General features: G+C 59.8%; 2 protein-coding genes across 3 annotated transcripts; both read left to right on the forward strand.

Annotated features, from left to right (window-relative positions):
• Window positions 1-2202: 2202 nt before the first annotated feature.
• TAGLN2 (transgelin 2) lies at window positions 2203-5607 on the forward strand. The gene is made up of 5 exons (XM_041721031.2): window positions 2203-2333; window positions 4418-4692; window positions 4761-4935; window positions 5005-5107; window positions 5197-5607. Exons 2-5 carry the CDS (start codon window positions 4510-4512, stop codon window positions 5336-5338), a joined length of 603 nt encoding a protein of 200 aa, XP_041576965.2. The 5' UTR covers window positions 2203-2333; window positions 4418-4509; the 3' UTR covers window positions 5339-5607.
• Window positions 5608-8180: 2573 nt separating this feature from the next.
• Window positions 8181-13596, forward strand: PEX19 (peroxisomal biogenesis factor 19). Of its 2 annotated transcripts, none has more exons than XM_072918561.1 (8): window positions 8181-8333; window positions 9452-9537; window positions 9603-9768; window positions 10328-10413; window positions 10545-10703; window positions 11833-12009; window positions 12222-12266; window positions 13346-13596. In XM_072918561.1, exons 1-8 carry the CDS (start codon window positions 8273-8275, stop codon window positions 13400-13402), a joined length of 837 nt encoding a protein of 278 aa, XP_072774662.1. In that variant the 5' UTR covers window positions 8181-8272; the 3' UTR covers window positions 13403-13596. The 2 variants fall into 2 exon arrangements, with proteins under 2 accessions (XP_072774662.1, XP_072774663.1); XM_072918562.1 differs by having other exon boundaries at window positions 9624-9768.
• The last annotated feature ends 632 nt before the right edge of the window (window positions 13597-14228 follow it).

A 14228-nucleotide genomic window follows, 5' to 3' on the forward strand; every position in this document is an offset into this window, starting at 1 on the left:
CCCAGTGTCCCCTCATTGTGTCCCCCTGCCACGCCCACCCCATGTCCCCCCATGTCCCCTTGCCACGCCCACCCCATGTCCCCCCAGTGTCCCCTCGTGTCCCCCTGCCACACCCACCCCGTGTCCCCCCAGTGTCCCCTCGTGTCCCCCTGCCACACCCACCCCATGTCCCCCCATGTCCCCTTTCAGTTCCTCCCGTGTCCCCCTGCCACACCCACTTCATGTCCCCCATCGTGTCCCCCTGTCACATCCACCCCTGTCCTGTCCCTGTGTCACCCCTAAATCTCCTGTTTTGTCACCCCAAAATCTGCTTTGTCACCCCCAGGTCCTGTCCCTGTGTCACCCAACCCCGTTCCTGCACCTCTCTGTCACCCCTGCCCTTGTCCCCCCTGTGTCACCCCATGTCCCATGGGTCACCCAGTGCCACTCCCTGCCCGTGTCCCCAGAGGCCACAGGAAACGTCACCCGAAATCCCCAGGGGACACCCACAGTCCTTAGAGGGTTAAAGTCACCCCACCCTGTGGCACCCGTGGGTGCAGGGAGGGTGAGGGGACACTTCTGGGCTGGACCACAGTGTGACAGTGCCATCAGAGCTGAGCTGTGGTGGCACCACAGTGTCACAGTGCCATCAGAACTGAGCTCTGGTGGCACCACAGTGTGACAGTGCCATCAGAACCGTGTGACAGTGCCACCTCAGCTGAGCTCTGGGTGCCAAGCTGGGTGCTGAGGGGTGGCAGTGGTGACAGTGACACTGCAGGGATGGTGACAGGGACACTGCAGGGACGGTGACAGTGACACTGCAGGGATGGTGACAGTGACAGGGACACTGCAGGGATGGTGACAGTGACACTGCAGGGACGGTGACAGTGACACTGCAGGGGCGGTGACAGTGACACTGCAGGGATGGTGACAGTGACACTGCAGTGTTGGTGACAGTGACACTGCAGGGGTGGTGACAGTGACACTGCAGGGATGGTGACAGGGACACTGCAGGGATGGTGACAGTGACACTGCTGTGGTGGTGACAGTGACACTGCAGCAGTGGTGACAGTGACACTGCAGGGATGGTGATGGGGACACTGCAGGGATGGTGACAGTGACACTGCAGGGATGGTGACAGTGACACTGCAGGGACGGTGACAGTGGCACTGCAGGGATGGTGACAGTGACACTGCAGGGGTGGTGACAGTGACACTGCAGGGATGGTGACAGTGACACTGCAGCGGTGGCCCTGCCACCCCTTCCGGAGGCGCCGGTGGCCCCGAGCCGAGGTTCTGTTTGGTTGTTTTGGTGGCGCTCGCCATGGAGACGGGACATGTGCCAACGCCATCGTCACCGGGGACACTGTGGGGCCATGTCCTCCCCTCCCTGACCCTCAGCTGTCCCCTTGTCACCAGAGCCAGCCCCTGCTTGTCCCCATTGTCACAGCAGGGTCCTGGCAGCTGCCAGGTGCCACCGTGGGCATTGTCCCCTTGTTGCCACCATGAGTGGTTTTGTCACCAGCAAAATGCTCAGGGGGGTCAAGCCCAGCCTGTCCCCGTTGTGTCACTTTGTCCCTGATACTGCAGCCACGCTGTCCCCAGCACAGCCACTGTCCCTGTGTCCCTCTGCCACCGTGGCCACCCTGTCCTCATCACAGCCACCCTGTCCCCACCACAGCCACATTGTCCCCACCACAGCCACATTGTCCCCACCACAGTCACCCTGTCCCCACCACAGCCACACTGTCCCCATCACGGCCACATTGTCTCCACCACAGTCACCCTGTCCCTGCCACAATCCCTGTCCCCACCACAGCCACATTGTCCCCTTCATGGCCACATTGTCCCCATCACAGCCACATTGTCCCCATCACAGCCACATTGTCCCCATCACAGCCACATTGTCCCTGTCATGGCCACCCTGTCTCCACCACAGGTACTGTCCCTGTGTCCCCCTGCCATCACGGCCACCCTGTCCCCACCACAGCCACATTGTCCCCACCACAGCCACATTGACCACAGCCACATTGTCCCCACCATGGCCACCCTGTCCCCACCACAGCCACATTGTCCCCTTCGTGGCCACCCTGTCCCCACCACAGCCACATTGTCCCCTTCGTGGCCACCCTGTCCCCACCCCGTCCCCCGTCCCCGCTCCCCCGTGTCCCCTCCCGGGGCGGGGCAGCCCCGGGGCTCGGTCCGGCTCTCTCCCAGCCCCGCCGCGGCCCCGGCGGATCCCGCCCCGGGGGCGGGCGGTACCGGGCGGTGCCGGTGACATCAGCCGTGAAAAGGGCGCGGGCGGCGGCGGCATCCGGCACTGCCGCCCCGGGGAGCGCGGGACCGGCGCCGCAGGTAGGGAGGGGCTGCCACCGGCCACCGGGCACCGGGGATGGATGGGGATGGCACCGGGAGCTGCGCGGGCACCGGGAGGGAGATGCGCACCGGGAGGACAGCGGCAGGGCGGAGATGGGAACGGGCTCGGGACCGGCCGCCAGTCCCCGGTGTCCCCCGGTGTGCCCCGGTGTGTCCCCCGGTGTTCCCCGGTGTGTCCCCCACACCCTCCCCGGTAACGGTTACGACCGAACCGCACCCACGGAGCCACCGGGACACGCGGCCGCGCCCGGGAAACGGGACCGGGGTGCGGCTTCCGGCCCCGCCGTACCGGGAGCCCCGGGGCGCGCCCGCGGGGGCGGCTCCGCTCCCCTCCCCGTCCCCGCTGTGTCCCCTCCCCGCTGTCCCCGCGGGGCTCTGGGCACCCTTGGGTGGCGGAGCGCTGGGTGCAGCCCTGGCTGCTGTCCCCGGGGTGTGGCGGGGGTCCCCAGGGTGGCTTTGTGCCGCTTGGGGTCCCCTTCTTGTCGCCGCTGGAGGATTTCGGGGATCCCCGGGGATGGGTACAACCCTTTCAGTGCCGCTCTTAGGAAAGAATTTGGGGGTGCTCGGGGTGTCCATGGGGTGGCTGCCCCCCCATAAGTGGCACCACGGTGGCCGGAGGGTCCCCAACATTCCGGGTGGGTCCGGTGCGGCCGCTCCCGCCCAGTCCGGAGGTCGCCGGGGCAGCGGGGCCGGGTGCGGGTGTGTCCCCATCCCGCCCGGGCAGGCTCCGCTTGGGTCGGGAAACGATCCCAGTTCAGCTCCTCTTTGTTTCCCAACTCCTTGGCCCCCCGCCGGCCGCTCCCCACGCCACCCCCGCGGGGTCCCCGCATGCCAGGCTTGGTCCTGGGGACATCCACGGTGGCACAAAGCGTTGGTTCTGTGGGCACACCTGGCTGGGGTGGCTTTTCCTCCTGTCCTTGGGGTGCTCCTGGTGGCAGGACCCCCGAACCGAGCCTGGCACCCCCAATTTGGGCTGGGAAAGTGCCACATGTGCCCGGTTGGGACGGTGACACCGGGCAGGCGTGGCCACCCACACGTGGCTTCTTGGTGCCCCCAAATGCCAGCGGGGCGATGCACGGGTGGGCAGCCTCGTGTGGGGCAGAGGGGATGGAGAGACCCCCGTGGGCAGCTCAGGACCGTACGGGCACGGCCACTCTGCACATGTCCCCCGTGGGCATTATCTCCAGCACGGGTGGCACCGCTCCAGCGGCGCCTTGGCACGGCACCTGGCCGGGGTGGGGTGGGGACACTGCCACCATCAGGCCTGGCCCCACGCTCCCGTGCCAGTCCCGGATCTGGCTCCGGGCCCGAGCAAACGGGCGAGATCCGCAAACAAGCTCCGACCGGCCCCCGGCGCCCGCTGGCTGGCACACGGCGATGCTCAGGGTGGCACGGAGGGTGTCACAGCACCCCTCGGGTGGGCACAAACCCAGCTGGGCAGGAAGAGGGCAGAGCCTGGGCAGCGCCTGGCACGGCCGATAAGGTCCCAGCTTCCCTCTGGCTGCCCTGGGACCCTGGCAGGGGTCAGAACCCCCCTGGACAGAGCCCCCAGAGACACTGGCTGTGATCTCTGCCCATGTAAAAGAGTTTTCAATCTTACAGGATCAATTACCAGCTTTGAGTGTTTGATAAGTGTAATAATTAAGTGTAACACGGGTGCAGAAGTAAAATTTTAAGTTTCTAGATTAGGGGTCCAAAGGGGACAAGATGGAGAAATTGGGTGTGCCTTGTCCTTTTTCTCCTTCTTCATGCCCTCCATGTTTCACTGTGGTGTTGGCATTTTTCTATTAGTTTAGGCTAAGAACACACTGTTCAACGTAAATGATAGATATTAACACATTATTATAAATATAGTACACGTAGTTTCTGATATATAATGTTTGTACCATCCCACTGAGGGCAGAGCCCCACACGCTGCCCTGCAGGACAGAGCTGCGGCAGGGCAGCAGAACTTATTATAAATAAAACAAAACAAACAACCTTAAAAACAGCACAAATCTTCTTTGACAACGGAGCAAAAACACAGAAACTTTCTACAATCTCAAAATCACCAACACCCACAGATTCCAACACACGCCGAGGTGACGGCGCGGGCGGCGCGGTGCCACCAGAGCCACCCACGGGTGCCACCCCCGCAGAACCCCCCGCTGTCAGCATGGCCAACCGGGGCCCGTCCTACGGGCTGAGCCGGGAGGTGCAGCAGAAGATCGACCGGCAGTACGACCCCGAGCTGGAGCAGGTGTTGGTGCGCTGGATCCTGGCACAGTGCGGTGACACCGCGGTGGCACAACCGGTGCCTGGCAGGGACGGCTTCCAGCAGTGGCTGAAGGATGGCACGGTGAGTAACCCAGCTGGCATGGGTGCCACGCACCCAAACCTACCTTTAAACCCCGTTTCTTCCTGCAGGTGCTGTGCCGCCTCATCAACAGCCTCCACCCGCGGGGACAAGCGCCCGTGGCCAAAATCCAAGCGTCGGCCATGGCCTTCAAGCAGATGGAGCAGATCTCGCAGTTCCTGCAGGCGGCCGAGCGCTACGGCATCGCCGCCACCGACATCTTCCAGACCGTGGATCTGTGGGAAGGTGAGAGACCCGCGGGATTTGGGGTGGGATGGGATGGAGATGGAGCTGAACCTGATGTGGGTCTTCCAGGCAAGAACATGGCGTGCGTGCAGAGGACCCTGATGAACCTGGGCAGCCTGGCCGTGGCCAAGGGTGACGGGCTCTTCGTTGGAGACCCCAACTGGTTCCCCAAGTAGGTGGAGGAGGTGCTGGAGGGGGAGGAATCGGTGTTTTGGGGGGTCCCTCAGGGGATGGTGACACCCCCGTGTGGTGTGCCCGCAGGAAGTCGCAGGAGAACCGGCGCGTCTTCTCCGAGGACAAGCTGAAGGAGGGGCAGAGCGTCATCGGGCTGCAGATGGGCACCAACCGGGGCGCCTCGCAGGCTGGCATGACGGGCTACGGGATGCCCCGCCAGATCCTCTGAGCCCCTCCTGATGGGCACCCCCCACCCCAAAACCGCCTTACCCCCTCACCGTGGACCAACCGGGTGCCCCCCAAACCCGGGCAGCCGCCCCCTCGCCAGTTTTATCAGGACCAAAGTCATTTTTTTATTATAATTATTATTATTTGGCTGGGTGGGGGCGGCGCCGCTGCGCCCACCCCAATGCCCCACAGTGCCTTGGGGGGCTGCTGGAGGCCCCCCCAGAGTTTTGGGGAGCAATCCCTGTGCCCCAATAAATGGATTCACTTCTTCTTTCCGGGCCTGGTCGTGATTTGGGGCTGGGGGAGGGCAGGAGGGGTCCTGGTGGGTTAAAATTTGGGGACCCCCCGGTCTGGGGGGGTCGGGGCAGGGACCCCATGGCCGCACAGAGGGGCGGGGCCACGACAAAAGGGGCGTGGTCACGACAAAAGGGGCGTGGCTACGGCAAAGGGGGCGTGGTCACGACAAAAGGGGCGTGGCTTTGCCGCCGGATCGCAGCGCCCTCTTCTGGCCACGCGTGTAACTGCACCAAAGATGAAAAAATATCTTTTTTTTACCCCAAAACAGGTGAGAAAATTCGGGTTTTGTGTTGTTTGTTCTGTATTTTCCGGTAAAAAGCCGTTATTTCCTTTCGTACATTTTTTTGCCCTGAAAAAGTTTTACCTGAAAAAAATTTACCGCAAAAAAAAAAAAAAAATTTTCCCTATAAATTGACAAATAAATGGGTTCTCCTAACCAATTTAATCCCCTGAAATGTGCATTATCCCCTAAAATATTTCATAATTTTTATTTTATTTTATTAAAATATATTATTTAAAATATATATATTTTATAATGTATAACATTTTAATAGGTTTATAATTAAAATAATTATATTTAAATCATAATATTTAAATATATTAAATATTTAAAAATATTTTAAAATAATATTTCAAATATATACTATATATATTATTAAAATATATATTAAAATATGCATTATGCCCTAAAATATTCAATATTTTATTTTATATTATTAAAATGTTATTTTTAAAATATACATTTTATAATATACAAAATTTTAAAATTTCTATTTTAAAATAATATTTTAAATATATGTTATATATATTATTAATATCTATTTAAATAATATATCTTATATTAAAATATATATTCTTAAATATATGTTATTAAAATATATATTATTAAAATATGCATTATCCCCTAAAATATGCAATAACCCCCTAAAAAAAGAGGCATTTCCCTTAATTTAAATCTCTCAAATTATGGGGAAAGGGGGATTTTCTCAATTTAAACCCTTAATAAGGAAAGGCAACAGGATTTCCCCTGTTTTTTCCCCCTTATTTTCATCATCTTTAAGTTTAAACTTTAAGATGATGAAAATGAGGGGTTCAAACCTTAAATTCAAATAAAAAAATGCCATCACCGATGGATGTGATAATGGAACTGTACAAAATCGAAGTAAAATACACAAAATTAGCACTGTAATTCAGAATATCGAGCAGAACTGTATAAAATAGAAATAAAACACCCCAAATAATCACTGTAATTCAGAATATCGAGCAGAACTGTATAAAATCGAAATAAAACACCCAAAATAAGCACTGTAATTCAGAATATCGAGCAGCAGGTGGCAATGCTACTGCACGGAAAATATATAGGATTAAAAAAATTTAAAAATCCAAGAAATTCCGAGTGCCTGTGAAAAGCAAGAATTTTTAAAAGTTTAATAATAGGATTAAAAAAAAATGGATAAAATTTACAGCTCTGGGGTGGTGGAAGAGCACTAAAAAAGCTTAAAATAAGGGGGGGATTTGGGGGTCCTGAGGGGATAAAGGGGATGTGTGGGGAGGGATGGAGAGTTGTGGGGTGGGGGGAAAAGGGGAATCGTTCCTGGAGACCCCCACTCACCTTTCCTGGTGTTCCCGGGCGGCTGCAGAGGAAAGAGGGGAGGGGTCGCTGTGGGGTCCCCGAGCACTGACCCCTCTCAGGATTCCTGAACCCCCACGGGACCCCCAATTCCCCTCAGGACCCCCAAACATCCCTGGAGCCCCCCAGAATTCATGAACACCCCCAGTGCCCCCGAATAACTCAGCCTCAACAACCCAAAGCTCGGCAGGGACAGAGACCCCCCCCCAAACACCCCCAAGGATGAGAGAACCCCCAAAATCCCGCAGGACCCCCAGCCAAGGTCACAATTCTGGGGGTCCCTATCATTCCCAAATTCTGGGGACCTCTACAGCTCCAAGGGACCCCCGTGCCCCCATTGTCACCCACCCACTGGTACCCCCCATTGCCCAAACCCCATCCCTGGGACCCCCAATTCCCATGGCACCCCGATTCCCCTGGACCCCCATCCCTGGGACCCCCATTCCTCTGGGCACCCATCCCTGGCTCTCCAAACCCCCTGAGCCCCCCACTCTTGGAACCCCCATTCCCATTCCCATTCCCATTCCCATTCCTGTTCCCGTTCCCATCCCCATTCCCGCTCCCATTCCCCATTCCCATTCCCATTCCCATTCCCATTCCCATTCCCATTCCCCATTCCCATTCCCGTTCCCCATTCCCGTTCCCATTCCCATTCCCATTCCTATTCCCATTCCCATTCCCATTCCCATTCCTATTCCCATTCCCATTCCCATTCCCCGTTCCCATTCCCGTTCCCATTCCCATTTCCCGTTCCCATTCCCATTCCCATTTCCCCATTCCCATTCCCATTCCCATTCCCATTCCCATTTCCCCATTCCCATTCCCATTTCCCCATTCCCATTCCCATTCCCATTCCCATTCCCATTCCCATTTCCCATTCCCGCTCCCGTTCGGGTTCCGTTCCGTGTTTTCCAGGGGGCGTGGCCAGCGGAGGGGGCGTGGCCTCGGGGCGGGGAGGGGCGTGGCCAGCGGCAGCGCCCTCTGGCGGCGGCGGGCGGAGCGGCCAAGATGGCGGCGGAGCCGGGCCCGGGCGCGGGGCCGGACACGGAGCTGGAGGAGCTGCTGGAGAGTGAGGGGGGACCGGGGGGAACCGGGGGGAACCGGGGGAACCGGGGGGCACTGCGGGGTGGGGGGGCTGCGCGGCGTTGGGGGCGATGGGGGCCATGGGGTGAGGGGGGGTCTGGGGTTATTGGGGTGAGGGGGGGTCAGGGATTATTGGGGTGAGGGGGTCTGGGGTTATTGGGGTGAGGGGGGTTCTGGGGGGGTAATTGGGGTGAGGGGGGGTCTGGGGTAATTGGGGTGAGGGGGGGTCTGGGGTTATTGGGGTGAGGGGGGGTCTGAGATCATTGGGGTGAGGGGGTCTGGGGTTATTGGGGTGAGGGGGTCTGGGGTTATTGGGGTGAGGGGGTCTGGGGTAATTGGGGTGAGGGGGGGGTCTGGGGGTTATTGGGGTGAGGGGGTCTGGGGTTACTGGGGTGCAGTTTTGGGGGTAAGGATTATTGGGGTGCAGTTTTGGTGTGCAGTTTTAGGGGTAGGGGTTATTGGGGTGCAGTTTGGGGTAGGGTTTATTGGGGTGAGGGGGGGTCTGGGGGTAATTGGGGTGAGGGGGGGTCTGGGGTTATTGGGGTGAGGGGAGGTCTGGGGTTATTGGGGTGAGTGGGTCTGGGGTTATTGGGGTGAGGGGGTCTGGGGTGTTATTGGGGTGAGGGGGGTCTGGGGTTATTGGGGTGAGGGGGGGGTCTGGGATTATTGGGGTGAGGGGGTCTGGGGTTATTGGGGTGAGGGGGGGTCTGGGGTTATTGGGGTGAGAGAATCTGGGGTAATTGGGGTGGGGGGGGTCTGGGATTATTGGGGTGAGGGGTTGTGGGGTTATTGGGGTGAGGGGATCTGGGGTTATTGGGGTGAGGGGGGTCTGGGGTTATTGGGGTGCAGTTTTAGGGGTAGGGACTATTGGGGTGCAGTTTGGGGTGCAGTTTTGGGGGTGGTGATTATTGGGGTGCAGTTTTGGGGGTGGTGATATTGGAGTGCATTTTTGTGGTGCAGTTTTGGGGGTGCTGATATTGGGGTGCAGTTTGGGGCGCAGTTTTAACCCACACACACTTCGGCTCCATCCAGCCGGTACTGTGGGGGTACCTCCCCCTTTCCCCACCCCATTTTGGGGCTCCCTGACCCCACAACCCCCCGCAGGTGCCCTGGACGACTTCGAGCGCAGCCGCCCCGCGCCGCCCCCCGCTCCCGCCTCCGTCCGAGCCCCCTCCCCGCCTTCCTCCGAGGTGGGCACCCCAAAAAGGCCGCGGGGCGCGGCGGGCAGCGGCGGGGCGCGCTGACCCCGCTGCAGGGCTCGCTCTTCTCCTCGCAGGAGAGGTTCTTCCAGGAGCTCTTCGAGGGCGAGCTGGCGGCGCAGGCGGCCGCCGAGTTCCAGGAGGCCATGCAGGAGCTGGCCCGCCAGGAGCCCCAGCTGGTCCAGCAGTTCCAGAAGCTCTCGGAGGCTGCGGGGAAAGTCGGTGAGGGGGGTGGGCACCGGGGGCATTCCGGGCGGGAATGGGGGTCCCGGGCCTGCCCCGCTCCCTGGCACACCTGGAGATGTGCCCCGGTTTGGGATCGGGGGCAGGGACCCAGTGGGACACCCCGCTATTCCCACTATTCCCAATTCCATCTGGAATTGTTCCATCCATTTGGGACTGGGGACAATACCCCAGTGGGACACCCCATTATTCCCATTATTCCCCATTCCCAACCCCATCCCAACCCATTCCCAACCCATTCCCATTCCCAAACCCTGTTCCCATTCCCAAACCCCGTTCCCATTCCAAAACCCCATTCCCAAACCCCATCCCATTCCCATTTCCACCCCATCCCAAACCCTGTTCCCATTCCCAAATCCCATTCCCGACCCTGTTCCCATTCCCAAACCCCATTCCCAAACCCCATTCCCAACTCCATTCCCAACTCCATTTCCAACCCCATTCCCAAACCCCATCCCAACCCCATCCCAAATCATTCCCAACCCCATCCCAACTCATTCTCAAACCCCATTCCCATTCCCAAACCCCGTTCCCGCAGGCAGCGATGCGGCCTCGCAGCAGGAATTCACCTCCTGCCTCAAGGAGACCCTGAGCGGGCTGGCCAAGAACGCCAATGACCTCCAGGTACTCCCTGCCAGCCCTTCCCGGGGCTCCCGGGGCTCCCGGGGCTCTCCCGGGGCTCCCGGGGCTCTCCAGGGGCTCTCCCGGGGCTGTCCCCGGGCTCTCCCGGGGCTCAGGGCTCCGGTGTCCCGCAGAATTCCCCGGGCTCCGAGGAGGAGCTGGCCAAGGCCCTGGAGGGGCTGGGGCTGGAGGAGGGCGGCGGGGACGGCGTCCTGCCCGTCATGCGCAGCATCATGGAGTCCCTGCTGTCCAAGGACGTGCTCTACCCCTCCCTCAAGGAGATCACCGAGAAGGTGGGGCCCCAAAATCCGGGAAGAACCCCAAAATCCGGGAGGGCACCCCAAAAAACCTAGGGGGAACCTTTGGGGCATGGGAAATGTGTGGTGGTCATGGGGACTTCATGCAGTCCCCGCTCTCCAAGGATGTGCTCTGCCCCTCTCTCAAGGAGATCACTGAGAAGGTGGGGCCCCAAAATCCGGGAGGAACCCCAAAAACCGGGAGGAACCACAAAAACCGGGAGGAACCCCAAAAAACCTAGGGGGAACCCTTGGGGCATGAAAAATGTGTGGTGGTCATGGGGACTTCATGCAGTCCCCATTGTCCAAGGACGTGCTCTGCCCCTCCCTAAAGAACATCACTGAGAAGGTGACACCCCAAGATCCGTGAGGAGCCCCAAAAACCGGGAGGGCACCCCAAAAAACCTAGGGGGAACCCTTGGGGCATGGGAAATGTGTGGTGGTCATGGGGACTTCATGCAGTCCCCGCTGTCCAAGGATGTGCTCTGCCCCTCCCTCAAGGAGATCACTGAGAAGGTGGGGCCCCAAAATCTGGGAGGAACCTCAATATGGGGGGAACCCCAAAATCCGGGAGGGCACCCCAAAAAACCTAGTGGGAATCCTTGGGACATGGGAGATGTGTGGTGGTCATGGGGACTTCATGCAGTTCCCGCTGTCCAAGGACGTGCTCTGCCCCTCCCTGAAGAACATCACTGAGAAGGGGACACCCCAAGATCCGGGAGGAACCCCAAAATCCGGGAGGAACCACAAAAACCGGGAGGGCACCCCAAAAAAACCTGGGGAGGGTCCCTGGGGGACGTGGTGCATTCCCTACTGTGCAGGGATGTGCTTTGTCCCTTGACCCCTTGTGGGGGTCATCCCCAGGGCCGTCCTGGGACATTTTCTCCAGGATATTGGGGTTCCTGTGGGGGATTTGGGGGTTCCACGGGGGATTTGGGGGTTCCACGGGGGATTTGGGGGTTCCCTCAATGTCCCCAGTGCCTGGAGTGACTGCAGCAGCACGAGGGGTCCCTGTCCTCAGAGCAGCGGGTGCAGTTTGGGGCGCTGATGGGGCTGGGATTGGCTGGGATCTGGGGGTTCCATGAGGGATTTTGGGGTCCCCTCGATGTCCCCTCGATGTCCCCAGTACCCGGAGTGGCTCCGGCAGCACGAGGGCTCGCTGTCCCCGGAGCAGCGGGCGCGGTTCGGGGCTCAGCAGGCGCTGATGCTGCGGATCTGCGCGGAGCTGGAGCGGGAGCGGCCGGAGGAGCCCGAGGGGCAGCGCCGGGAGCGCTTCGAGACCCTGCTGGACCTGATGCAGCAGGTAGGGCCCGGGCGGGGCGGCGACCGGGGCCGCCCTGACCCCCGTGTCCGTCTGTCCCACCCCCGTGTCCGTCTGTCCCACCCCCGTGTCCCTCTGTCCCACCCTCTGTCCCACCCGTGTCCGTCTGTCCCACCCCCGTGTCCCTCTGTCCCCCCCCATGTCCGTCTGTCCCCCCCCATGTCCCCGTGTCCCCTCCTTGTGTCCCCTCACAGCTGCAGGACCTGGGCCACCCCCCCAAGGAGCTGGCAGGGGACACGGTGAGTGTGTGGGGACACCCCGAAAGGGTTTGGGGTGGGGAACTGGGGGGACCCCAAAGCCTTTGGGGTGGCCCTATAGATTCGGGGGGCCCCAAATAGTTTGGGGTGGCCCTATAGATTCAGGGGGCCCCAAAGGGTTTGGGGTGGCCCTATAGATTCAGGGGGCCCCAAAGGGTTTGGGGTGGCCCTATAGATTCAGGGGGCCCCAAAGGGTTTGGGGTGGCCCTATAGATTTGGGGGACCCCAAAGGGTTTGGGGTGGCCCTATAGATTCAGGGGACCCCACAGGGTTTGGGGTGGTTCTATAGATTTGGGGGACCCCAAAGGGTTTGGGGTGACCTCATAGATTTGGGGGATCCCAAAGGGTTTGGGGTGACCGCATAGAAATGGAGTGAGTCGATAGAATTGGGGTGACCCCATATATTTTGGGTGATGTAATAGATTTGGGGCGCCCCCCAGCTTTGGGGTACCCCAGTTTTTGGGGTGCCCCAGTTTTGGGGTGCCCCATAGCTGTGGGGTGATGTAAGAGATTTGGGGTGCCCCATGGCTGTGGGGTGGTGAGTTTTGGGGTGTCCTGGTTTTGGGTTGCCCCATGGCTTTGGGGTGGCCGTTGTTGGGGTGCCCGTTTTTGGGGTGCCCTGTGGCTTTGGGGTGGCCGTTGTTGGGGTGCCCGTTTTTGGGGTGCCCCATGGCTTTGGGGTGCCCGTTTTTGGGGTGCCCCATGGCTTTGGGGTGCCCCGTGGCTTTGGGGTGGCCGTTTTTGGGGTGGCCGTTTTTGGGGTGCCCCATGGCTTTGGGGTGCCCGTTTTTGGGGTGGCCGTTTTTGGGTTGCCCCATGGCTTTGGGGTGGCCGTTGGGGTGCCCGTTTTTGGGGTGCCCGTTTTTGGGGTACCCAGATTTGGGGTGCCCGTTTTTGGGTTGCCCATGGCTTTGGGTGCCCGTTTTTGGGGTGCCCCATGGCTTTGGGGTGCCCGTTTTTGGGGTGCCCGTTTTTGGGATGCCCATGGCTTTGGGGTGCCCGTTTTTGGGATGCCCATGGCTTTGGGGTGCCCGTTTTTGGGGTGACCCCTGTCCCCACAGCCTGCAGGCCTGGAGCTGCCGGGGGGGCTGTCGGGGGAGCAGTGCCGCCTCATGTAGGGCACTTTTGGGGTGCCCCACGTCCGACCCCGAACGAGGCCGAAGAGGAGCCCGGCGGGGCTGGGATCCCCCTGGGACCCTCCCCGCACCCCAACTTTGGGGTTTTGGGGGGTGGGGGGCGCAGAGACCCCCCCAGAACAGGGACGGGTCCCCCCCTCACCCCCGTGACCCCAATAAAGAGCTGGTGATGGGAACGGCTGCGCTGCGGTGGGGACATTGGGGACGCTATGGGGACATTGGGGACATTATGGGGACAGCAGGGGGGACACTATGGGGACATCGAGGGGCCTGTGGGGACATTGGGGACAATATGGGGACATTGGGGACACTATGGGGACATTGGGGACCTGTGGGGACATCAGGGACACTATGGGGACATTGGGGACACTATGGGGACATTGGGGGAGACACTATGGGGACATTGGGGGGGACACTATGGGGACACCGGGGGGACACTATGGGGACATCGGGGACACTATGGGGACATTGGGGACACTATGGGGACATTGGGGGGGACACTATGGGGACATCGGGGGGGACACTATGGGGACATTGGGGGGGACACTATGGGGACACCGGGGGGACACTATGGGGACATCGGGGACACTATGGGGACATTGGGGACACTATGGGGACATTGGGGGGGACCTTATGGGGACATTGGGGGGACACTATGGGGACATCGGGGACATTAGGGACACTATGGGGACATCAGGGGGGACACTATGGGGACAGCGGGGGGGGACACTATGGGGACATTGGGGGGCCTAAGGGACATTGGGGACACTATGGGGACACCGGGGGCCCTGTGGGGACATTGGGGGCC

The sequence above is a fragment of the Taeniopygia guttata genome, chromosome 25, assembly GCF_048771995.1.
Source record: "Taeniopygia guttata chromosome 25, bTaeGut7.mat, whole genome shotgun sequence".
Taxonomy (NCBI): domain Eukaryota; kingdom Metazoa; phylum Chordata; class Aves; order Passeriformes; family Estrildidae; genus Taeniopygia; species Taeniopygia guttata.